The sequence below is a fragment of the Malaclemys terrapin genome, chromosome 4, assembly GCF_027887155.1.
Source record: "Malaclemys terrapin pileata isolate rMalTer1 chromosome 4, rMalTer1.hap1, whole genome shotgun sequence".
Lineage (NCBI taxonomy): Eukaryota > Metazoa > Chordata > Testudines > Emydidae > Malaclemys > Malaclemys terrapin.
This window is the reverse complement of record NC_071508.1, coordinates 142,070,154-142,097,172: the sequence shown is the minus strand read 5'-3', so window position 1 is coordinate 142,097,172 and position 27,019 is coordinate 142,070,154. Positions and strand designations below refer to the sequence as shown.

The 27,019-nt window shown below is 40.2% G+C and overlaps 1 protein-coding gene across 2 annotated transcripts; it reads left to right on the top strand.

Moving 5' to 3' along the window:
* Nucleotides 1-8,778: 8,778 nt before the first annotated feature.
* Nucleotides 8,779-26,838, top strand: ACTR10 (actin related protein 10). Of its 2 annotated transcripts, XM_054026774.1 has the most exons (14): nucleotides 8,887-8,918; nucleotides 10,801-10,845; nucleotides 13,318-13,390; nucleotides 14,850-14,932; nucleotides 16,187-16,295; nucleotides 19,742-19,849; nucleotides 20,286-20,353; nucleotides 20,692-20,771; nucleotides 21,262-21,297; nucleotides 22,796-22,875; nucleotides 22,967-23,040; nucleotides 23,453-23,534; nucleotides 24,615-24,816; nucleotides 26,156-26,838. In XM_054026774.1, the coding sequence occupies exons 4-14, from the start codon at nucleotides 14,919-14,921 to the stop codon at nucleotides 26,335-26,337; spliced, it is 1,035 nt and encodes a 344-aa protein (XP_053882749.1). In that variant the 5' UTR covers nucleotides 8,887-8,918; nucleotides 10,801-10,845; nucleotides 13,318-13,390; nucleotides 14,850-14,918; the 3' UTR covers nucleotides 26,338-26,838. The 2 variants fall into 2 exon arrangements, with proteins under 2 accessions (XP_053882748.1, XP_053882749.1); XM_054026773.1 differs by lacking the exon at nucleotides 10,801-10,845 and having other exon boundaries at nucleotides 8,779-8,918.
* Nucleotides 26,839-27,019: the final 181 nt, after the last annotated feature.

The window sequence follows — 27,019 nt, the reverse complement described above, 5'->3', positions numbered from 1 at the left end:
TGTGAGCTGGAGTCTATTTTTTCTTGTGGGACTAATTATTAAATTACAATCACCAGTGCGATTGCATAGGCATAATGTAGCTTGGACACCCTTTTAATTATTGTTAGGGATGACGAAAGAAAGAATCCATATAGATTCTCTTGACTGAGCTTGATATCAGGTTGAGTTTACAGGGCTGGCATTTAGAAAAAAAACCCACATCTATTTACTTGTAAGATGAGCACATTTGAAATAGACTGTGAACTCCATGATACACTTTTCAATGTGGACCCACACTTTAAACTCTCTCTTCCCATCTGTAAAATGGGGACAGAACCCTCTCCTAGAGAATCAATTTAAACTCCATGTTATTTAATAGCAACGACACCTCTTTAATGGGATGAATAATTCCACTTAATGGAGATGCTTCCAGGTGATTTAAAGATGAATTGCAGAGCAAAAATCCAAACTGAGTTGTGCTGAGATTTCCGTGCTGAATATCTCCAGTAACTAATCTGTCAGTCATTCAACACAGAAATAAACGTTAACAATTTAAATGTTGCCTTTACCCTCTGTGAGCTCTTGTTGGTATTTCCCTAAGCTATCTGAGCTTAGGGTGACCAGACAGCAAGTGTGAAAAATTGGGACAGGGGGTGGGGGATAATAGGCGCCTATAGTAGAAAAAGCCCCAAATATCGGGACTGTCCCTATAAAGTAGGGACATCTAGTCACCCTATCTGAGCTTATTACATCACAGATACCAGAAGCCTCATTGAACATATTATATGTGATGTCCGATAATGGTGAATTTTTATTCAGTAGGGCATTTTATATCATTTTAACTATTTTCAGAATTTTCTTTAAGAGATCTATTCTCTTTATTGGAACAACTTTTTAATCTGTGCATCGGCTGAGAATCGCAGTGTTCCACTTTAAATAATTCTACTATATTATTGTGCTTATCATTTCATACACTGTAACTCACCATTAGCTACCACTGTAGGAAGCTATACGTAAAGCCCCAGGTAAAGCTGAACCTAAATTCTGCAGTACCTTTAGATAGATTTAAAAACTGACATTTCCAATTAATTAACTTTGAAAATGAATAACAGTTTGTACAATGGCCCCATTTTTTTATTGAATTCAGTTTATTTGAGGATCTCTTCCCACTGTTAATTTTTACCAACTTGCAGATTTTGGTCTTGATAAGACAGAAGAACAGGAATGTGACACCTTATTTTTTACACTTCTTTCCCCCCAGCTTGACTATCTATTGATAGACAAATTGTCTAAAGGAATTGTGTCGCAGCACCAGAAATACTAATTCATGAATAGTTAATAGACTTTATCATTCATAGAGTTAATTCTTAATCTACTTGAAAATTTAAGATTTTGTTTTTATTTTTGGCATTGTCACAAGCAATGTACTGTGCCTATAGTTGTTTGCAGAGGATTTATTTTGTATCTTATTTGCAAAGCATACCTGTGTATTTCTATTAAATAGCTTAGAGTACAATTTTAAAATAACATACATTTGCTGTATTTTCTTTCAAGAGTGTTATTAGGCTTTCTGTCTCAGGGCATATGTATTGAAAACAGCTTCTATACAGATGGCAACCTCACAAGATGTAAACTCGGCAACCAGTTATTTCCAGAAAACTTAGAAATAACCACTCTCCAAAGTACTCTTCTAAAGACATCCCATATTTCATCCACACAAATAGTGCTATTTCCCTGCAAGATTCAAAGGCAGGGACAAAAGGATAACTGTTAATAAGGAATGGCCAATACCTCCAAGTCTCATTATCAGCAATACCGACATGTTTATCATGGGAAATTACTGTAGCCAAGAGCTGGCAAGTTGAGGTCAATGGTCAAAGTTCAGGGAGCATTCTTTGGAGGGTTGGATAGAGCTAGATTTTTATTCTCCTCTAAATTCCTTTTAATATCTAATTTCATTGTCCTACCTTCTGAGACTGTGAATAATTATCTTCATTTATATTGTCATCCTGAAGGTATTTATAGTCTGAATCTTATGGTTCAGCACTGCCATCTGTGTTTCTCGATCAGTTACATATCTGGGAAAACAGGACTACATTTCACATTTTAGGAGCAGCTTCCTTGATTAAACCAGCGTGCTCTAGCTAGAATTTGTTATGAAACACTGACATACTTTGAAGCTATATTTGGCTTTTATTATCAATAATTCCTATACCCATTGAAGACCATCCATTATAAGTGCTCTTTTAGCTGTTGCTTGCATTTCAGAACTCATTTTAACTGTGATTGATTAACTCTGTTTAAGAAAAGAATTCCAAGGGCAACCAGGATGGTAACGTGATCCGATATAAACTCTGATCTCTTCTAACCCCACAATCGTATGGTTAGGAGATCATTTTTCAAAAGACACCTAATATAGTCCAAGTATGGCTTGTGATTTGCTTCAAAAAGCACATTTAAGAAATTATTTTTCATTATTAATGGTCTGAATCAAGCCAAGTAATCATAAATAAGAAAGGATTTTGGATGAAGCAGGTAATAAAGAATTCAGGTTAAGACATTACAGTATTTTAATCACACATTAGCTGAATAATTCCTTAGTCCAGAATTTAGATTTCAAATTAATCATTTCAGCAGTCAGGAGGTCAAATATATCACCTCAAGTCTTTATAAGATCCCTATCACTATAGTAGCTAGGAATGCTTTACGCAAGTTAGGTTCAGACATCTTGAAACTAATAGGGGGCATATACTCCATAACCAGTCACATTAGCCAACTGCCTTGACATTTCAAAAATGGCATATAGCAACTAATATATTAAGTCAGGGGATTTTAGAATCTTCTGTTGGTAGACAGCCTAGACAAAGAAAAGCATCTTGGCTCTAGTTCCCAACATGGTCAGGCATTGGCTCAGATGTATTTAGAGATGGATCAACTCCAGAGTTGAGGGCTTAGAACAACCAGCATGGACATTCAGCCATTTTTCAGGCTCTGATGTTCAAATCAGCTCACAGGTTTCCATCAGTCATAAAAACCTCTCCCAACCACTTACTGGAATACATTTTTTCTCTCCTTTTTACAAAGAAATAACAAACGTACAAGAAAAATGTGCCTAAACTGTAAACCTTTAGGCAGGGATAGTCAATAGGCAGACTGTAGGCCAAATCCGGACTGCCAGATGCTTTTGAATGGACCCCAAAATCTTTTTATTGACTTATTATTATCACTGTTATTATATTTATTATTTTCTCTGGAGTCTGGACCTTGACTATACCTTGACCAAGAAATTTTGACCTTGACAAAAAATAATTGACTACCCTGCCTTAAGGTTACATTTAAGTGTAGAATCAGGAAACTGAGATCTGAGCGCCTCAGCAACTGCAGAGTTAAATCAAAACAACCTTAACTCTGCCCCAATGCATACACATTCTAATAGCAATTTTCACCCCATGACTGCACTACACTCAGTGATGCAACCATTCTGTACAGCACAATATTGCACTATAGAAAGGATTTCCATTTTCTTCTATACTGTTTCTTGAGTAAAACAATGAGAAGTCCAGGGTCACCTTAAAGACTAACAGATTTATTTGGGCGTTAGATTTGGTAGGTAAAAACAGTCTTTAAGGTGCCACTGGACTCCTCGTTGTTTTTGTGGATACAGACTGACACAGCTACCCCTGTGATATTTGCTTCTTCAGTGAGACTGATGACATGTACTGTTTTCAATTTAAATTGTACCATTTCTATAAACTTTCTGGTGGGCTTTGTTCAACCCATCAACCTCTTGTCATTCAAACACCTCCCTAAGACTCTGTTCTTTCAAGATACCCACAAATAGCAAGTCAACAATAGTAGATTAAAAAAAAAGCAGCAAACTGTAGTCATTCTGTTCTCTGAGCTGCTTGTTGGATCCTGTCTAATCTGTATCAGCCTGGTAAATTCGTTAGGGCTATAGCAATATCTGACTTGTGTCTTGTACAGTGCCAAGCACATTGTTAATGCTTAAACAAATAATACAAGTATTACTTTATATAGACTGTATGATAAAAGGCCCCACTTTAATTCATATTAAAGCCCAAAAGCTTCACATTTACACAGTAGTAAGGCTGCCCAGTGGTGCCGCATGCCTTTCCAGAATGAAAAGCAGGAAGTACAAAGTTAAGGTACATGCCAGATGCATCCTTAACTCTACTACCTGGACCTGACAATTGCCTCGGAGAATGGTTCAGTATGGAGCCATAAGAGGTAGACATGAGGAAGTTCTAAGACAGTTTGCAATTATTTGTGTTCCAGCATTGATCTGCATGCACTCCAGATGCATTCATTGTGTTAGGTGTAGGTTGGGTCCAGCACAGCTCTCCCCATCTACTCTCTCTGGCTCCTTAGCAATGATTCCCCCAATTGCAAAATAACTGGCTGCATGTTGCAAAAAATCTGTCTGGGGATTGGTCCTGCTCTGAGCAGGGGGTTGGATTTTTTAATTTTTGGGGGGAGGGATAGCTCAGTGGTTTGAGCATTAGCCTGCTAAACCCAGGGTTGTGAGCTCAATCCCTGAGGGGGCTGTTTAGGGATCTGGGCAAAATCAGTACTTGGTCCTGCTAGTGAAGGCAGGGGGCTGGACTCAATGACCTGTCAGGGTCCCTTCCAGTTCTATGAGATAGGTATATCTCCATACTTTATGTTTGTCCCTCCACAACTCCTCCTCTCCTGTTTCTCTGCCTGACAGCACAGCCCAGTCCTCCCCCACACAGAGACAGGTGTCAGCATGGGACCCACGGGTTGAGGAGCTAAGAAGAGGATGCTGGAAGAGCACAGGGACATTAGACTCAATTAGGTCATTTTTGAAGGACTGGACAAAAGGGACATGATAAGAGCTTGGGGGGGGACGGGACAGAGATGAAGCTCCCAAACATCCCCACTGCACAGCTCTCACCTTCCTTTCCACCCCATAATTCAATGAACTGTTCCATCACACCCCACATTTTCCCTTGCTGCTCCAACCTCCCATATTCCCTTTGACTGCTCAGACTCCTCCAAAGTGCTCCAACGCTGCTTCAACTCCTCCAAAATTCCTTCCATGGCACCCACCCATGCTCGGACCACCCCCATATCCTCTGCTGCTTCAAGTACCTTCTCCCCCCCTCACCCCACAGACACAAAAATACACTGCTCCAAGCCCCTCTGCCCCCAGCTCCGCGCCTCTGGTAAATTTGGAGGAGGTGGTGGTACTGGGAGGAGTGCAGCATGTACTATCTGGATACAGGGCAGGAGCATGGAGATGCAGAGCTCCTACCTCAGATCTGGACCTATGTGTAGGGAAGGGGCTTCAATCCACATAAGAAGTCTACTTGAGGACGTTCAAGGTAGCATGTAAACAAAGGATGCTACTTGTAAAAACTGTGAGTCATGCATGGACATGTGACTTGCCCAGGTGACTCCTACACTGCATCTTGGAGCTGGACTTTGCATAGGCGTGAGGAGGGGATCTCCACCCAGAAGAGAAAGTCTATTTAAACCCCTGGGAGACCCTTCCATTTTGTCTTCAGCTGGCTAAGGAGAGGAGCCATCATGAGGAATTTCCTCGCTACCACCTGAGGTGGAACAAGAGCTGTACCGGGGAAAGAATTGTGCCCAGGCCTGGAAGGTGTCCAGTCTGAGGAAAAAAATTACTGAAGCATCTCTGAGGGTGAGATTATCTGTATTCAGTTTGATTAGACATAGATTTGCGCATTTTATTTTATTTTGCTTGGTAATTTACTTTGTTCTGTCTGTTACTACTTGGAACCCACTTAAATCCTACTTTCTGTATTTAATAAAATCACTTTTTACTTATTAATTAACTCTGAGTATATTAATACCTGGGGGAGCAAACAACTGTGCATATCTCTCTATCAGTGTTATAGAGGGCGAACAATGTATGAGTTTACCCTGTATAAGCTTTATACAGGGTAAAATGGATTTATTTGGTTTTAGACCCCATTGGGAGTTGGGCATCTGAGCGTTAAAGACAAGCACACTTCTGTGAGTTGCTTTCAGGTAAACCTGCAGCTTTGGGGCAAGTAATTCAGACCCTGGGTCTGTGTTGGAGCTGACGGGAGTGTCTGGCTCAGCAAGACAGGGTGCTGGAGTCCTGCGCTGGCATGGAAAGCAGGGGTAGAAGTAGTCTTGGCACATCAGGTGGCAGCTCCCAATTGGGGTTCTGTGATCCAACCCGTCACACCAGCATACACATAGGGGGCTGGGAAAAGGGCTCAGACTAGCCCCTCCCATGCTCCCCCTGCTACCTATTCCACGCCCCCTCTAATCACCTCAGTCAGGCTCCAACCCTCCTGAATCTCTGTTCTCTCCCCTACCACCCATCCCCATTTACCCTCCCTCCCTCTCTCCCTTAGCCACAGCCCCAAACACCTCACCCAGTATTCCCCTCCCATCTCTCTACCCTTTCAATCTCTACACTACTCTAACACCCCCCACATTCTGCCTCACTGCTCCAATTCCCCATATTCCCTCGCTCTGCACCAGAAAAGTTATAAACATCTGGAAATGTTAAGAATAGCTCATGTTAGGAGGGCTGTGTTGACCAAATAACCCAGCGACTTGCTTTCCTTTGATCACACTCAATGCCATCATTCAGGAAATATGACTACATTATCCTGTCATCTTCCTGCTAATTTCTTCAACAAAACTTCTGAAGTAAAATCAGAATCTGAATGTGGATTTTAAAACACTTTAAAATATCACCCAAACCATACATTTTGGTATCAGGGCAAAACTTGCAAAAGGAGCCCTGAAAAATGCAAGGAATATGCACATAAGGTGAACAGATAGCAAGTGTGAAAATCGGACACTTTTCTGGAGGGGAAGGGGAAGTGGCAGGGTATAGTTCCATATATAAGACAAATCCTGTAATATCAGGATGGTCCCGATAATATTGGAATGTCTGGTCACCTTATGAGCACAAGACACATTCTCTGAAAATTGCCATGAACTCACAGTGCATGGGTGCAGCTCAGGTTCAGTGGTCACTGGATGTCAACTTGCACCATCCTGTTAATGTAACAACAGCTTGCCTGGAAACCCTCTTCTTCAGTAGAGCCCTAATCTTGTTTCATATGGATCCTTCAGTCTCTTTGGCTTGGCCACTGAGCATGAGCCAACCTCTCGATCCAAACTCCAAAAGATTAGTAACTTTTTCAATATTGCTTCCCTAAATAGCCAGTGAATGTCATGCACTAGCTGAGATAAATGTCAAGTGACTGAGATCATTTGGGGAATGATCAGAGCCATAGTTTGAGCCCCAGGCATTCACAAAAAAATTTAGAAGAACTAAGTTGATTCTGAACAATGCTGTTTTTAAAGGGCTGCATCTCAGGAAACTCTTGCTCTAATGACTTCAGATATGGACCATTAATATTACTCAGCACCCCCATAAGTAAGGCTACAATTTAGTCACGGAGGTTGCGGAAGCCACAGAGTCCGTGACTTCAGCCTGGGGTGGTTGGGAGCTGCAGGGTACTCCGGGTGCCCCTGGCGGCCCAGGAGCTCCAAGCTGCTACAGGCGGCAGGGTACCCCACAGGTCCCAGCTGCCCTGGGTGGTGGGGGAACCCCTGAACTCTGCAGGCATTGGGGGAACACCAATCATAATAATATCATAATCTCATGAAATAATATTCTAGCATTGCCAAACCCAAGCATTCAAAAATCATGTCAGATCCTAAAAATCATGAGATTGGCGTATCAATCATGAGATCTTAAAATAATATATCTTTTTTACAATTTGCTTTCTGAGTTTTGAGCAGTTAGGGTTCACCATTTTCATGCTTTTCTCTACAACTGTGAGGGCTAGCAACTTATTTTTTACTTTTCTAAAAATGAAAGCTGAAAGTTTCATATAATCACGATTCCAGGAATTGGAAAACAAACAGCGCCAGACTTGTGATAAAATTGTAAGAGCTGGCAACAATATTTGTATTTTCATTATACAAGATTGAAATGGGAGTTGTATTGCATATATACAATGCTTTGTATTTATATAGCACCTTTCACCTGAGATTTCAAAACATGTTGCATATGTTAATTAAGCTCCACAACTCCCCTAAGTTCTCAGTAGGAAAGTGAAACATTTCCAAGATCACAGAGTGAGGGCCAGGAATAACAGCATTCAGGAATCCTGACTTCCAGTCCTATGCTCTGACCACTAGCACATTGACTCCCCCATCCTCTTTATTACTATCAAATCTCTTCAACCTGGATCATCCCTCACTCTACCCCACCTCGAGGGCGGGGAAAAAGGAGGCTAACAGGACCCTATGCTCCAGTCTCCAAACACAATCTCCCACCCCATGAATCACCATCACCCCCCTTTCTCCTACTTGGGTCTCAGTCCTCAAAACAACCGTCCTCCCTCCATCACTTTCCCCCAGGGACCTCTCCATCCTTCAACCCCAGCAACCATCCTTGTCATCCTCTCCCGCAAGGGCCCTCTCTCTCTTTCACCCCCAGCACCTGCCCCCAAAGCCCTCTCTTGCTCTCTCTGTCCGCCTTTCCCCCACCGCTCCACATAGCCTCTCTTAAGGTGACTACTGCATGCCTGAAAACAGCTAGGGCCAGAGCCGTACAGTTTCTAGCGCAGGAAAAGAAGAAGGGGACGAGCAGAATCACCTCAGCTCCCTCTGAAAGTGTCAAGCCCCGCTTCCCCGAGAGAGGGATTAAACCTGAGAACAGGCAGGATCAAAGACAGCCTTGATCTGCGACGGCGGGTGTAGAAGGCCCCCAAGCCGCGGGATCTGCGCCGTGCAGTGAGGAAGGCCCCCTTTGTTGTGGTAGAAGCCGGGCGCTGGTCTCTGCAGCCGGTGACGATGCCGCTGTACGAGGGCCTGGGGAGCGGCGGGGAGAAGACGGCGGTGGTGATAGACCTGGGAGAATCGTTCACCAAGTGAGTGGCCCGGCTGGCTGCGGCGGGCAGCCCCTTCCCCCGGTCCCGGGGCTCGCTGCGGGCTGACTCCGCCCTCCACACGATGCCCCTGGTAGGGGTGCAGGTGGGGCTGCCCCTGTGTCCCCGGCAACTCCGCCCTGTCGCGACATGAGGCAGCGCGGGCGGGGATGTGCCCGGCATTCCCTGCCCTCTGAACGCTGTGTCCCCGCACGTCCGGCTGTGCCCAGCCCTGACCGGTGCTTGGCGCGCGTCTGGGGGGCCCGGCTGGTCTGTCACCGTCTCAAAGGAGGCGCAACAACCCTGGCCTGGTACTCGGGTACCATGAACGTCTTGACTCTTCGTTAAGGCTGGATGATGTCTCTAAGAGAGATGCAGTAGCACAAACCCAAGTTATGGGCTTGATGCAGAAATTGACGGGAGAGGTTCTTTGGCCTGTGCTATGTAGAAGATCAGTAGATGATCATAATGGTCCGTTCTGGCCTTAAAATAGCTGAATTTGTGAATGTGACTTGAAAGAGCTTTCTGTAAAATTTGGGAGCTTGTCTCTCTCACCAAGTTGGCCCAATAAAAGATATTCTCTCATCCGCTTTGTGTCTCTGAATACCTACACAAATAATGATGTCATTACTCCTAATCCAGATGCGGAAAAATCTTTTAGTGTTAATTGCAGTTCCGCATCCTGATTTTTCTTCTACCCCCAAACTACTACCTAGCTCTTCTGACTCCAGGTGACGTTTAATTTATTAAACAGATCTTGTCAGGTTTAAAAATAATTTATGTAAAAAAAAAAATCCACTCCCTGATTGTTAATAACCCCTTTTAAATTATTAAAATTTAAACAAAATATTACACATGCCTTGCCATTGTTTACTTGTTCTATTAGACATACCCTGGACAGTGATAATAAACAACTCAGTTTCATTTTTTGGCTCTCCTGCACTAGCACTATGATAAAGTGATGTTTGGGTTGCATATATTATAGGTGAAAGTTTGGATTTGAACAATAAATATCTGTAAACATTTCCATTAATAATGGTGTAAAACTTTTCTAACTGTTTAGAGTTCAGTTTTGGACATAAGCTACCCAGCATTGTCTCTTTAATTAGTCATGTGTATGCGAACAGTAGGATTGTTTTGAGACCCACATCATTTGGGAATTTGAGAGATTAAAGGAGGCAATACACAGTGCTGGTCTGAATTTGCCAACCCTTATTTAAGAATGTAAGGTCAGCCATACTGGGACAGACCAATGGTCCATTTATCCTAGTATCCTGTCTCTGACAAGTATCAGAGGGGTAGCTGTGTTAGTCTGGATCTGTAAAAAGCAACAAAGACTCCTGTGGCACCTTATAGACTAACAGATGTATTGGAGCATAAACTTTCGTGGGTGAGTACCCACTTTGTCTGGCAGTCAGAGATTTAGGTACATCGGGAGCACAAGTTTGCATCCCTGACCGTCTTGGCTAATAGCCATTGATGGACCTGTCCTCCAAATGTATTTAATTCGTTTTTTAACTTAGTTAAACTTTTGGCTTCACAACATTCCATGGCAACAAGTTCCACAGGTTGACTGTGCATTGTATGAAGAAATATTTATTTTTGTTTGTTTTAAACCTGCTGCCTGTTAATTTCATCGGGTGACCCATAGTTCTCGTGTTATGTGATAAGTCAGTGGGGCTACCTGCATGGGAAAAGTTATGCACATGCATAAGTGTTTGCAGGATCGGGGCCTTCGTTTCTAATTACTTATGGTACCCAAGTGCCATGGCAATTGCCCCTTAACAAAGTGTTGAATACAACCTCATAGCTCTGGTTGTGTTGTTGAACTTTGATGATGAATCCATGTTTGTAAAGTAAAACATGGTATGTTTGTTTTTAATAGCTCAAGCCTATGAGGTGCTCAAGTCTATGAGTCTGAATTCCCAAGGTGAGGCCACTCAGCACTTCACAGTGCTGGGAGTGAGGCTTGAATAATTATGGCACAAAGATGTTTCTTTTAGAAGCCCCAGATTCTGTAAACTGAGCATCTGAACCCTGAGTCAGTGGGGCTGTGTGCGCGTTCAGCTGTCAAACCACGTGGAATAGCTTGCAGGATTATGGCTAAACTGAGAACACAGTCACTTGAAGATACTGTTGTAAAATATTTTGACACAAATACCTTAGAATTTATTATGTAAATCATGCTTTCTCTCATCAAATGCATATTATATGTGAGTTTATACTTTAGTAAAACTAAGCCGATTTGTTTTAGTAGAGGAGACCAGTTCAGGCAGTTGGACTAATCCATGAAGTCTATTCTTGAGGTTCTGAACTAAACTTGGCTGCGTCTTTCAGGATTCAGTGTATAAAAATTACTAGTCCTACTACCTAGCTCTTATATAGCAGATCTCAAAGCTCTTTACAAAGGAGGCTAATATCATCCCCATACCCTATCCTGCTCCTACTAAAGTAAATGACGAAATTTCCATTGACTTCAAAGGGAGCAAAATTGTGCCTGTAGTCATTAGCTTGGACACTAAAGTGGATTCAATTGTTTCAATCTCTGCTATTCTAAATAGTGAACAGTTTCAATTGAAAGTAGTCATTACTCAATTAATTTAGCTTTCAAATATGATGTCTGATTCGTTTTGGAATTAATATATTGAGAAACTTTCTTCCTATCTTGAGAGATTTTTATTTGAAGCCTTCTATATCCTAAGTTTTATTTTTCTTTTTTGATCAAACTAACATGATTTGAAACGCCCCTTAGCGCTTATTGTAGACAAATTGTGTTAGCTACTTGATTAAAAATACACACACACCTTTTTTTTTCTAGTCTAAATAAAGCCTAAATGTAAGCTTTACCTTTCACTTTCTAAGAAAATCAAAATGTGAAAAAGTAGAATGATTCTTAGACCAGTTTACAAAAGAAAATGTCTGATACCTGCAATGTAAAACTATTTATACCCCCTTCTATCCATCACCCAACAGTGTCCTTTTTGTATTATCAGTGCCAAATTCCAGACCCTTTCTTTTTTATGCTGATGTCTTCTGCACGCACCGTATTCACTTAAAATAAGACGATAACTGTGGGCTTGATCTTGCGAACAGTTAAGCAAGTGACTATATTATTCACATGAGTAGTTCCATTGGTTTCAGTGGACCTACTTGGAGGAGTAATTTTTATTCCTGCAATGTTTGCGACATTGGGCCCTATAACTGCAACAAAGTCATTTATTTACATTTATGCCACATTTGTGGCGGTACTACATTAGGCCCAGTTCTTCACCTGCCTCTATGCTGCCAGATGCATGCATGGAGCTCCAGTAATATCATTGGGGCTCCATGCCAGAGCATGAGCTCCCATGTGAAAGCAGTTGTAGGATTGTGGCCTTGGACACACCGATCTTGGGATCAGATGGTACTGATTTCCACATGACTGTATATGATTATTAAAAATTAAAGCCTTAGTTCTGCAATCAAATCCACATCACAGACTCCTGTACCTGCAAGGATTTGATTGCAGCATTGGGGTCTAAATATATAACCAAAATAACATTATAGTAAGGATTTGTTAAATTCTCTACATATGTATCAATGTTGATATTCTGAAGTCTGGCTGTTTTTCTCTAGAATAGTACCCATTCAAGAAATTGTTTGGATGCATTCATGGTATCAGAATGCCAAAACAAAATATATTTATTGACCTCCTTACTTTAAAAACATTAAACTCTAAAATCATGGATAGGCATTCTACCAAATGGTACTTGAACTTCCAATATTTATTTCAAAAGAGACAAAAAAAATGTAAAGCATTGAGAACTCCTAAAACCTCATCCTTAGGGCATCTGTTTTTTCTGTTTAATCTTTAGAACTCGCTGTCCTTTTATATATGATCTGTTTATGAAAAGTTAACTTGACTAGCTATTCTAAATCTTGGCTTGGAATCCTGCTAATTTGAACTCACTACCTAGGCTGAGTCTACACTATGAGCGCTCTACCATTATAAGAATACCAGTATACTATACTGGCAAAGCACTCCTGGTGTGGACACAGCTATACTGGTAACACTGTGCTTTGTACCGGTATAATAAAACCAATCCCTACAAGCAAAACAAGCTATACCAGTAAAAGTGTAGCATCTACACTATGGCTTTTGCAAGCACTGCTATGTTACTCAGGGATCACACCCCTTCACCCCACTAACTAGCCTAGCTGTGCTGGCAGAAGTCTGCAGTGTAGACCTGGCCTAAATCATACATAAAACACCTCTATGGACTTTAAAAATTTTGTTCAGATTAAATTGTTTTGATTATCAATCCACTTTTACTATTTGAAATACCAGATCATTAATTTCTTGGTAGTTCTTAAATGTGAAATACATATATGTAATTAGTTAATTTTAAATATTTTTGTTTAGATGTGGTTTTGCAGGAGAAACAGGACCAAGATGCATTATTCCTAGTGAAATAAAGAAACCTGACATTCCTAAGGTAACATTTTTTAAAATGTACTATTGGGAAAGATCTACAAATTCAAAAGTTATTTGTGTTACATTTTTATTTTTAAGAAGTACTTTAAATATGTATCTTCAAACATCACAGAAATGTATCTCATTATTTCCTCCATCATAAACCATGTCCATTATCTCTTAGCTGTTCCTATTAAGAGGCCATAATAAGTTGCTATGAAAATTGACCTTATATTGAGGACAATTATGGTTCTGTTACATGAATAACCATAAAGTGAGCTGGCTTTTGCAAATGAAAAATTAATTGGACACATCCCTAAATTAGAAATTTGGGACCATATAGTATATTAATAGGGTAAGCTGATGGATATAAAAGTGTCTGGAACTGCCAAACATGGATTTGACAATTGCCACCTCACACACAAAACAGGATAAGTAGAATAATCCTCGAAAGTATTTTTAAAAATAACAAAATGTTTCACCTGGAAGAGCTATGATGACCTTGTTTTCTAGGTATTAATGTTCTCTCTGTTGTGATTTGGGCTATAAATTCCTCCCAGTAAATTGTTAATTCTCAGGAAACTTTCTTTTTCTACATAAATATTACTTACAAATTAAGGCTCTAATCCTACAAGTGTTCAGTCAATGGGTCGCCATGGCAAACACAGGAGTCCGCATATACAGAACAGCTGGTAGGCTTGGGGCCTTTCAAATATTTAAGACTATTTATCTCTTGAGTTATCCAGTTGATCAGTTATGCCCCAGTTCTGCAAAGATGTATGCATATGCTTGTGCCCTGTGAATCATCCTGTTGAATTAAAAAAGATGATTATCAGTGGATAAAGTTAAGTATATGTGTAAGTCTTTGCAAGATTGGAGCACTTCATGCGAAGTGTCCACACCACCACATTTGGCATTAATTGGTACATTAAGGCCTGGTCCACACTAATCCCCCACTTCGAACTAAAGTACGCAAATTCAGCTACATTAATAACGTTAATAACGTAGCTGAATTCGAAGTACCTTAGTTCGAACTTACCGCGGGTCCAGACGTGGCAGGCAGGCTCCCCCGTCGATGCCGCGTACTCCTCTCGCCGAGCTGGAGTACCGGCGTCGACGGGTAGCACTTCCGGGATCGATTTATCGCATCTAGACAAGACGCGATAAATCAATCCCAGAAGATCCAGGGTCAGGTTTGAGGCATATTGCCTCCACCTGTACTATGCTTTTTCTCTTAGTTGGGGATGTAAGTCTCCAGAATTGTCAATTTGACACCTTTCCTCAGCATTAAAATTGATGACAAGTTTTAAAGAAAAAAAAATTCAAAATTGATTCAAGTAAAATAATTTTTTGGATAATTTTGTGATGTGCGTTAATACATCAAACAATGGAAAATAGTGTTTCTTAAAGTCAATAACAATATCTTTTGAATTTTATACTGGCTATAGATAACATTTTAATATAAATTTTTATTTTTGCAGCCTATCAAAGTCGTTCAGTATAATATTAACACAGAAGAGCTGTATTCATATCTGAAGGAATTTATTCACATGCTGTATTTCAGGTAAGAGGCACTGGGATATTTTTCTCTGATTAGCTGCTTTTGTTTGAGCATGTTGCAAAAGATGTTTGTTTTGATAGGGGTTTTGGAGAAGGCTGATGTTATGTTTCCTAAACGATAAAAGGATGGGAAGGAGATGGCTAGCTGGCTGAGCTTTTGCTGAAACAATTATTTAATGCTGCTAAAATTTGAATTGTGTTGTTAATGTGTGATAAGCACCTAGAGCCTTGGATATGCATCTTATTGTTTAAAATCATCTAAATAAATAAAACAACTGTTAACTGTGACATAGTCACAAATAGCTTGAGCTTGAAAATTGTTATTCTTGTGTGGAGTTACACTGATTTCAATGGGGCTGCTCACAGGACTCCAAAGCCCATTGAGGTAAATGGAAAAACCAGGCCTGATGTGAACAAGGGTTTGGACGTCTGGATCCAAATGTTCAAAGTTTGAGATTTCTAATGTGCCTGATGGGATCACTGAATTCTGTAGGTTTATATTTTTTTTACTTGAATAGAACACATCTTCCCCTTGGTGTAAATGTCCTCATGAACTTAGATTTAGTGCTCTCATGTCCCACTCACATCCACATACAGAATGACTTGACTCCTGTTGTGGACAAACATTACTTTTGTTACTGGACTTCTGCCTCGCTCCCTCAAGCATTATTGGTTTTCTTTCTGTCCTCTACCAGTGCTGTTCTGTTTCTGACGCAAAGTCTCTGGCATGCTGGGGACACGTCCTTCTGCAACTAGAAGATGGTTTTATTATCGTTTTGAGAAAATGCAAATTATTCCCCTTTTTCTTTTAACTTTGTGAGGGATGATGAGCTAGAGGTTGAAGCACAGGACTGTGGGTGAGGAGATCTGGGTCACAGTCTTAGGTCTTCCACAAATGCACCGTGGCATTGGACAAGTCACTGAGGGGTGGCCTGCACACAGACCAATACGCTTAGAGGTGCATAATCCGTTTGTAGACAAGACTGTAACCTCTGCCTGCACTGCCGTTTCCTGATGTGTAAATCTGGAATAATGCCTACCTCCCTGCGTGTTGTGAAGCTTCATTATAAGATGCATTGAGGTGTGGGGTGGAAGGTGCTATCTAAGCGCACGTTATTCTTTATTATGATTTTGACTGAAATAACTTTCAAAAGAAGTAATTACAAAACTTGAAAGAAGGTATCAGGTCCCATAAGAGATGCTTAGATTTAACAGTCTCAGTTTATAATTCTTTACAAATATATGTGCTGTTTTCCAGACATCTGCTGGTGAATCCCAGAGACCGTCGCGTTGTAATAGTAGAATCTGTGCTATGCCCCTCACACTTCAGAGAGACACTCACTAGAGTACTTTTCAAGTATTTTGAGGTACGTGTATTCCCTAACTATTGGCATTCGTTGTCTTAATTGATTACATAAGAATGGGCATATTGTGTCAAACCAGTGATTTATCTAGCCCAGTATCCTGTCTTCTGATAGTGGCCAGTGCCAGATGTTTTAGAGGGAATGAAGAGAACAGGAATTTATCAAGTGATCCATCCCCGGTCGTCCAGTCCCAGCTTCTGTCAGTCAGAGGTTTAGGAACACCCAGAGCATGGAGTTGCATCCCTGACCTTCTTGGCTAGTAGCCATTGATGACCTATCCTCCATTAACTTACCTTATTCTTGTTTGAACCTAGTTACACTTTTGGTCTTCTCAACATCCCCGGCCATCATTTCCACAGGTTGACTGTGCGTTGTGTGAGGAAGTACTTCCTTATGCTTGTTTTAAACCTACTGCCTATTAATTTCATTGGGTGACCCCTGGTACTTGTATTATGTGAAGGGGTAAATAACTCTTATTCACTTTCTCCCCATCATTCATGATTTTATAGATTTCTATCATATTCCCCTTTAGTCGTCTATTTTCCAAACTGAACAGCCCCAGTCTTTTAATCTTTCCTCATATGGAAGCTGTTCCATTCCCCTAATCATTTTTGTTGCCTTTTTCTGTACTTTTTCCAGTTCTAACATACCTTTTTTGAGAAGGGGCAACCAGAACTGCACACACTGTTCAAGGTTTGGGCGTACCATGGATTTATGTAATGGCATATATTTTCTGTCTTATTATCTATCCCTTTCCTTATGGTTTCCAACATTCTATTCGCTTTTTTTACTGCTGCTGCACAGTGAGCAGATGTTTTCAGAGAACTATCCATGTTGACTCCCAAGATCTCTTTCTTGAGTGGTAATTGCTAATTTAGACCCCATTGTTTTGTATGTATAGTTGGGGCTATGTTTTCCAATGTGAATGACTTTGCATTTATCAACTTTAAATTTAATTGGCCAGTTTGTTGTCCAGTCACCCCGTTTAGTGAGAGTCCCTTTGTAACTCCTCGCACTCAGCTTTGGATTTAACCGTCTTGAGTCATTTTATATCATCTGAAAACTTTGCCACATCTTTGTTTACCTCTTTTTCAAGATCATTTATGAATATATTGAACAACACTGGTCCCAGTACGGATCCTTGGAGGACCCCACTTTTTACTTCTCTCCACTGTAAAAACATTTATTCCTACACTTTGTTTCCTGTCTTGTAACCAGTTACTGATCCATGAGAGGACCTTCCCTCTTACCCCATGACTGCCTACTTTGCTTAAGAGCCTTTGGTGAGGGACCTTATCAATGGCTTTCTGAAAGTCCAAATACACTATCCACTGGATCACCCTTGTTCACGTTTGTTGACCCCCCCCCCCCCCAAGAATTCTAATAGATTGGTGAAACATGATTTCCCTGTTCAAAAGCCATGTTGATTCTTCCCCAAATATCATGTTCATCTGTGTCTAATAATTCTGTTCTTTACTATATTTTCAGCCCATTTGCCTGGTACTGAAGTTAGGCTTACAAGTCTGTAATTGCCAGGATCACCTCTGGAGCCTTTTATAAAAATCAGTGTTACATTAGCTATCCAACATTCATCTGGTACAGAGGTCGATTTAAGCAATAGGTTACATACCACAGTTAGCAGTTCTGCAATTTCATATTTGAGTGCCTTCAGAACTCTTGGGTGAAAACCATCTGTCATGTAGGATATGTAGAATAATCAGTTAGGATATTAGCAATAGTACTAGTGGCCATTGCTATACTTGGCATGTGGGAATGGACAAAGGAGTGGGGATAAAGGGAAAAGAATGAAAGTGAAAAGAGGAAGATAGAGAGGTAGAGATCAGTGGGATTTTTTCCTGACTCATTTAAATATCAGTTATCTAAATAGCATATATTAGCAAGAATCACCTATAGGGTTTTTTTTGACTTGGCAAAAAAATAGCTCACGTCATCTCATTTTTGACAGGACCAATAAATCCCAATGAGCACTGCCAGAAACCTGAGTCTATATTTAAACATTTCTTAGTGCTCTCTCTCAACACAAGTCTTGATTCTTTTACCATAAGCCAATATCTTTGCCTAGCATGTGACCTAAACTCTGGCTGTACTCACTTAGATAGGAACTTATCTGATATTTGTGTCCTTCACATAATCAATCTTTTTGTTAGATCAGACTCTTCCTTAAATCTAATTCTGATCCTAGTGTCAATGGAAAACACTTTGCAAGGTAATGCCATAAACTTTCTGTTCATATAGGTCAGATTGGTATGATTTTTCTATTAAAGGCTATGCAAATAAGTAGTTTGCCTCCCCAGCCTAATTTTATAACTAATCTTAAACTGTCATAGATTATATTTCTGTATAATTCCTTCCTGATATACTTAATCTTTTTTTTTCCACCTTAAATTTGATGAGCAGTGTGAGGTGAGTGGATTTTCTAATCCGTTTACAGAAAGTTAAAAAAGAGGAGAGAGAAATGCCTTTCATTTTGATGACTTTGCAATGTGAGGATGACAGATAATGAACTTAGCACAGAGCTGCTTTAAACATTATCCAAAATGTCTGGTGACAGGGAGAGGTCCATACTTTGGTTTTGAGGCCTGGTTCTATGATGACAAACCTGCTGGTAGCCATGTAAAGTGAGCCCTGCCTCGTGTGTAGGGCCACCATTCATGGTGTTCTGAATAAATGTGACATTTGATGCAAGGTCAGCATTTTTAAATAGTTATCTTGTGATCTAATTACACCAGACTGTTGCCAGTAAATAAAAGCTTTATGGAATTACTTTTCCTTTTCCCCCAGAGTTCAGGGGAGGGTATTTGCCAATGGGGTTGTCAGTACCCTGAGAGCGAGATTTCTAGGGCAAGGCTGGGGCTCTCATCTAGCTATATGGTCTGAGCTCCTTCTTTCCCATTTCCTTTTAGAGTTCCCTCTTTCTTACCTATATTGCAATGTGATCCTTGTGGCCAAAAGAGCTGTTGATTTGCTCTGAGACTAACGCTTCCTACTACTGGCTTTTAATCAGTGTTTGTACAGTGGAGAGCATGATCCCACTGGCCACACATCAAAACTTTGTCTCCTTTGCTCACCTCTTCATGTCTTCGCAACATGTTATGAAGAGCTACATTTGGCCTTCTGTAGTCAACTGTGACTTGACCTAAGCTATGTTCCATACACACTACTTGTTTTTCTTACAACCCTCTGTTACTATTCAGTGTTATTAAGCACATATGTGGACATGGTGTAGCGATGAACGTGCTGGGAATGAATTTGAGTATGCTGCTGTATTTAGTTGGTCATCATCACATTAGATTAAATCCTGAATTAAGACTAGGCAGTTCAGTACTTGATTGTTCAGTCTTCCTTTTTTATATGAAATTGGGGGGAATGAAAATGATAAACCTTCAAGTTTTCTTGCACTGAATGTAATTGTTTTGGTCTCATTACAGGTTCCTTCTGTGTTGTTTGCCCCAAGTCACCTGATGTCTCTTCTGACACTTGGGATTAATTCTGCTATGGTTTTAGACTGTGGATATGCAGAAAGTCTGGTGCTGCCTGTATCCTTGAATAATAATCCAGAAATCAAATCTTCAGCAGGAAAACTATAACAAGAAGTAGCTTATTTTATTATAGACTTGAAATATGGTAGACAAGAATAGGGACAGACCAGCAATTTAGCTTTGATCATAGTATTCTGGCTTGCTGTTTTAGAGTGGAGAATATCACAATATCCTGACTTACTACATGAGAATCCCTAGACCTGTGCTCTTTCCAAAGGATGGGATAGGAACAGACATAATCTGTGTTCTGTTGCTTGACAGTTCTGTGTTTCTCCCTCACATACTACACATTAATGAGAGTTCTGGACAGAATTGACTATTGGAAATATTCATAACTGATGCAGGGAAAGGAGGAAGAAAAATGCCTTCAATCCCTGTGTCTTCAGATGGAAAACACATTATAATATAGGGAGATTTCCTGAGCAGCTTATAGATATATGAGGGAATCCCAGTTTTGAGTTGCTGGGGTGCCCTTCCCCTAGGAGGAAAAGCAATTCACAAGTAAGTTTACAGTTATGCCTCCAAGATGATTCTGTCAACTGATGATGCCATTTGATTGTGAAAATTAATCTTTAGTCAGTTACTTTGTTATAATATAATTAAATTGGATTATAACCCCTGTTGTGTTACCATCCCATTCTAAAGTTGTAAATGTGTAGTGGCCGTGGAAATATGATGGGAACCTTGGAAATAACAGTTTAGAAATTGGATTTATTTCGGTCTTTATTTAAAAGAAAGTGTTACTGAAGGAAGTAAATAACGTAGCGTTGACATGGTGCAAATACATAGGATCATTAGTGGGTGGTAACTATAGACTTTTTATATTTACAACATTTTAGGGAGCTGGAGAATCAGTTATTGGAGCAATGCAGTGTTGACACAGGAGTAGCTAAAGGACAAAGACTCCCATCAGTGATGGGTAAGGTGTATTTCTGATGTAACATAAATGCATTCCTCTTTAGCCAATCAGACTGGAAAAGGTGGGTTAATCCCACTTCCTTCTCTGCTTCCTTTCTTGCTGCTAACATCAGAAAGAATAAATTAATGTTTCTCCACCAGGTTTAACGTGCTGCTGGTTCCATGTCTCCTCTCCCAGTATAAAATTAATTAGTATGTTACTTCCATGACAAACCACTGTTAACTGGTTTGAAATAAAGTTTAGTGCTGTATTCTTTGTCTGTTACATTTTGAAGTCAGAAGAGCATGTTACATTGTTTCCAAATGTAAGACAGGTTCTCTTTTTCATGTGGATTTCTTCCCCAAGAGTAAAGTTGTTTATTTCTAGCAAATCTTTTAAAGTTATTGTTTAAATTCTGTACTAAATTCACACTTCTTCAATTATTAGTTGGATTATGCAAGCTGTATTTTTACTTAATGAAGATCTGTACTAAACTATTAACTATTTTTAGGCTCAGTTCCAGAAGACATTGTAGAGGATATAAAAGGTAAAACTCTTTACTTCAAGAAACCCTATTTTGTGCTCCCACTCCCCCCCCAGAGATCAATTTAACAATGTCACTACATTTACAATACTCTGTCACTGCAAATTTATGGGATTCTGTTGTTTTAAATTCCCTTTTGTCATATTTCTTATATCAGCAGAAGAACTTGAAGTACTGTCCATATTGTAGGTGTTCTGCGGGTCATATTGCATCCATCTTCTGAGATTAGACTTGAGGTATTGGTCCAGATATAGCTGAGTGTTGTGTTTTTGCATATAAACACAATGTAAGGATATTGGGTAGTTTTGTGTATCCATCCATCAGCAGTTTAGGTTAATATGGTGTTGCATTTTTAAATACTCGTGTCCTGTTTTTTTCTGATGACTATTTATAGAAACACACAGTATGTACCCTACATTTGATTAATGGCAGATTTAACTTCCACAGACTAGGCAACATCACATTTCTATTGCTTCTGGTCAAAAAGACTGTTACTGCTGAGAAATTCTGACTGATTGTTAGTTCTTGCTTAAAATGATTTAGCTAGGCATACTCTGTGTTTGCCACATAATATGGTATCTTCACCAAAACTGAAAATAGCATGTAAAAGGTGTTTGGGAATATTGGATCTGGTATGAAATATTAATCACCTTAATAAATTTACACTTCAAAAATTTGGGCATATGTCATTAAAAAGCTATAGTAACTTTTCTATAGCACTTTATATGCAGTTCATCCCAAACCACTTTACAACTCTTTTAATAGAAAATAAAAATCGTTGATGAACTTAAGGAATGTTTCCTATGGCTTATTAACAGCCAGTCTTAACAGAAATAGTATCTACTTGTTGGGCCAAACAAGGGGGAAAGACCACATGTCAAGCACCTTGATACCTTAAGATACTCCATACCTTTTAAACACTGCTAATATTTTATCACCTGTAATTAATTCATGGAAATGGCTTTTTAAAATTCTGGACACAAATGCAGCTTTCTGATTGGCTGTCTTTTTTTCACACCGTTATTTTTAACCAGATACAAGATGTTACTTGCTAGAATGGTTGTTTGTGTTATATTAAAGATATAAATGGAGTTTGGCTCTTAAGCTCCTTCTGGAGTTTTGGAGAGCAGGAGATATGTGCCACTAACACCACCACATAATAGACCATTTACAAAACAGCAACGTCCAATTTGAGATGGTGGCGTGTAAGACTGGAATTGTTGATTCAAATGCAGTAAACTATCCTTTCCACCTCCTGGCAACAAAAAGGCAGGGCTGATAACTCTCCATGGACTTCAGATCTAGCTATTTAGTTCTTCAAGAAGAAAATCCTCTCTAGTGCAGCATATTTGTGGTATGAATGCTACTTCCTTTAGAATTCTGCATCCCAACCAGAGCCTAAATTCTGATAAGTAGTGTCAGAGTATTTCACAGCAAGTAGCAATATCTTGTATACATAAAAACATAGTCTTTGTATATCTTTTTTTGTTCTTTTATAAAGTCCGCACTTGTTTTGTGAGTGATCTCCAACGTGGGCTGAAAATCCAGGCAGCAAAGTTTAACATGGATGGCAGTGCTGAGGTAGGTGGAGGGTAAATGTTTCTCCTCCTCTTCGAAGTGGAAGGAGATCTCTTTTTTGCTTTTCCGATGATATGTGTGTGTTTTGTTTTAGCGTCCTTCACCACCTCCAGATGTAGATTACCCTCTAGATGGAGAGAAGATTCTGCATGTAGTTGGATCAATCAGGTTAGAAAAATTATAACTAAAATGTGTTGTTGTGTTTAGAGTAGTGCCCAGATGCCTGAATATTGAAATAAACCATTAGAAATGATGCCTTAGTTGTGTGCTGGTAAAACTTATTTGTGTGTTTAGGGGCATTAATGAACCATTGCACTTTGATCTTGTGATTTGAGGCCCCTAAAACTTCGCAATATAATGACAGCTTGTGGTACCACCTTGAGGCCCCAGTCATGCACCAGGACCCCATTGTGCTAAGTGCTGTACTAACATGTAACAAAAACTGTCCCTGTTACACTAAGACTCTAAGCTCTTTGAAAGATGAAAGACAATAGGTGGGAACACAAGGAAACAATGACACCATACTGGTAGGCTGTTGTTTGTTGCTAATGCTCCTTGCTTTGTTTTATTTTGTCAACAGAGACTCAGTTGTTGAAATACTGTTTGAGCAGGATAATGAAGAGAAATCCGTTGCCACTTTAATACTGGATGCACTTATTCAGGTATCTCTACCAGTATAAATAGTTGCATGCATTGCTGTGGCCTTGCATAGAGCCTGGTTTTACAAACCGTCATTCACTTGGGCAGTCTCGCTGATTATAAGTATGGACCGTGTATGGGTAAGATGTTCTCTGAATCAGGCTCATGACTGGCTTAGGGAAGGTGAGAAACTAAAGCATATTGTGTACTCTTAGAAATTCGAGTGCTATAATTCAAGAGGTGTCAGCATTTTTATTACTTTCCTCACCCTTTTAAGATCTTTTATTTGGACTTGGAAATTCTCTTGAGGCGTGATAGCTTATCATAAGACGAAATATCTTTGTCTAGTTAGGAAAAAAAATATGGAATGTGGGTTTGACCAGTACAAATGTAAACTACATCTCATTCTATGTATATTTTAAAGATGGGTTTCTGCAGTTACAAATACACCTCTACCTCGATATAACGCTGTCCTCAGGAGCCAAAAAATCTTACCGTGTTATAGGTGAAACTGCGTTATATTGAACTTGCTTTGATCCACCGGAGTGCGCAGCCCCGCCCCCCTGGGACACTGCTTTACCGCGTTATATCCGAATTCGTGTTATAACGGGTGGCGTTATAGTCAGGTAGCGGTGTATATTGTTTGAACCAAAGTTTGCAGATGAGTAATTCTTTGCTAGCACAATAAACTTGGATGTTGTAAGGCAATTATTTCAAGTTAGGGCTCACCTTGTTATAAAAATTGATCCCATTAAATAATTCCCAATGTTTTGGGTTCCTTGATCTAGAGGTACTGGGATGGTTCAAATTACATTCTTCTCTAGTGACTTCCTCCGACCAAGCAAGCAATGGCTCTGGAGGGATAAGTCAGTCAGGCTTCTGCCACAGGAGAGGGTCACTGCAGCATGGGGCACCTTGAGAGGGGTAGCAAGCCTAGATAAAAACACAAATGAGTTGCTGCACATGGTGTATATTGTCTTGTGCTTACGTTAACAGAAATACATTCCAGTGTCACTTGTAAAGAGAGGCGCTACATTTCTGACGTGTTTTGAATGCTGTGCATATAACTTCATTTAAAGATTTTCAATTTTCTTTTGTACCAGTGCCCAATAGACACCAGGAAGCAGCTGGCTGAGAACTTAGTAGTTATTGGTGGCACTGCTATGTTGCCAGGATTCCTACACAGATTAATGGCTGAAATTAGGTACCTGGTCGATAAACCAAAATACAAAGAAGCACTTGCCACTAAGACCTTCAGAATTCACACTCCACCTGCCAAACCCAACTGTGTGGCTTGGCTGGGAGGTAAGAATGACACTGGGGTTAGTCGGAGGTATGAAGGGAAAAGCAAGGTTTTACTATGGGATTTGGAAGGAGCAAATGACAATAGTTCTTTGAAACATTGCTAAGTGTAAACCACATCTGAGCTCTTTGTAGTTATTGTGCCTCATGTCAAAGTCCTGTGGGGCAAAGCTGCCTCCTGGAGTTTTGGAGGGCAGGAGATTTGCCCCACTAATGACAGCAGATCATTGAAAAGCAGCAACATCAAATTTGAAGCGGTGGTGTGTACGACAGGAATTGTTGATTCAGGTGTGCAGTACACTATTCATGCCGTGTGGTGGCACCAGCAAAGCAACCATCCAAAGCACAAACTTGCTGGACAGGGGTGTCATTTGCTATGGGGCCCGATTTTTCATAGCTCCTCTCCAGCTGGCACTGCAGTGTCTCCCTTGAACGTGCATGGACCACTGTGAGCCAGGAGTTCTAATTGCTGAATCGGTAGTTCCAGCCCCAGCCAGCCGGGGAGCAGTAGAAGCCTGGGTCAGAGTGAGTTGGGCCCTGATTCCCCCCCCCCCCCCAAAAAAAGAGGTGGGAGGCAGTTATTGACTTAAAAGCTGCCAATTATGGGCTAGGCAAAGGCTGCTAACTCACTGCACAACTCCCAGATACCTGCTCTGTTGTAAATCAGGGAAAGGGAAGGGCCAAGAGACGCATTTCATGGCGATTCCATGTGGCTAAAGGTTTCTTCTGACAAGAATTCTTGAATTTATAATATGTACATTTCAGCTAATAAACTAAGCCTCTGTACGTAACTAGGGTTGAATTTTAGAGAAACAAAATGTAATAAATGTAAGTCTGGTTTGAAAGTGAGTGCCACAGGACAGCAAATGTTTGATACTGTGAGTGTCATCTGCCTGTCTGCAGCTTCTCATCAGAAAGAGATGCCAGTTAACCAACATAGACTTACTTTTCTCCATGAGTCGTACTAACTTATTCTCATGCATGTTGTGCCATGCTAGGAGTTTCCCACAGTGCTTAGTTTCTGGGAGAATTTCATTTACCCATGGGATTGATGGTACCTGTTGTTTAAAGCACTTGGAGTTATAGCTTCAGGGAAAGGCCTCTGGCAGGAAGCTACTCACAGTAAAGCCCTTATGGATCTTTTATTCAGTCACTTATGAAGGGTGTGGAATGAAGCAATACAATACATAAAAGAGGGAAAGGGATTAGACCCAGTATAATCAGTCTTCTATCTCTTCTTTGGCGGGTTGAAAAGGAGTTAGGGGAGATTCCCGCAACCGAGCAGGGGAAAGAGAAATTCAGTGTGATGAGAACTAATGTGAAATCTTGTTTTACGATGCAGGAGCCATTTTTGGAGCTCTTCAGGACATACTTGGAAGCCGTTCAGTGTCCAAGGAATATTACAGTCAGACAGGCCGTATACCTGACTGGTGCTGTCTCAATAACCCTCCTTTGGAAATGATGTTTGATGTTGGCAAAGCCCCGCCACCATTGATGAAGAGGGCTTTTTCCACTGAGAAATAAGCATCTGAATACAACACAGCTGCACAAGGATTCCTTTCACCTATTTCAAGCAGACCTATACAAGTTGCTTCTTATGCAGTAAGTTAATCAGGTGTAACACTGTTTAAAATTAATGATATAGGTGTGGCTTGGGAACATCTTGTTAGCTGGAACTATATTGAAGTTGGATATAATTCTACATTTAGATTAAAAAAAACCCAAAACAGTGGTTTTGACAAATGTGATGTGGTTCCCCCCCCCCCTTCTATGGAAATATTGTAACTGGCACAAGTTGTTAACTACTAAGTTGTTTGCTCTATACATATATGTACAGTAGATACAAAATTAAGAGGCTTTGTTTTAGATATTTTTGTTTTGTTTTAAATATCTTAGAAGAATGAAGGAGATTCCTTGTTACCTGAAACCATCTCTGGAAATTTCTCTGCCAAACTCTGCATAAAATGTTGCACATGTTAACATAACCTGTTGGGTTCATACATTAAAATGTCTCCTGGAAACTTGTTTTGTTGTCTGTCCATGGAAGTTGTTATAGGGATAGTAATTCTCTTAGACAGAGATTCCTATTTTCAGAAGCTGAACAGGGACTTGCTCCAGGCTGAAGTTGTCAAAGTGTAAACTTAACCTGCCTGCTAACGACCTTTACCCCAAAAAAATCTGTCTGACCACTTAGGAAATGTACATG

Bases quoted from the DNA above. Each gene is read 5' to 3' on its own strand.
- ACTR10 (XM_054026773.1), top strand. From the start codon at position 8,842: ATGCCGCTGTACGAGGGCCTGGGGAGCGGCGGGGAGAAGACGGCGGTG. The intron at 13,391-14,849 runs GTAACATTTTTT...TTATTTTTGCAG, and splicing joins AGAAACCTGACATTCCTAAG to CCTATCAAAGTCGTTCAGTA. The intron at 23,041-23,452 runs GTTAGAAAAATT...TTTTGTCAACAG, and splicing joins CATGTAGTTGGATCAATCAG to AGACTCAGTTGTTGAAATAC.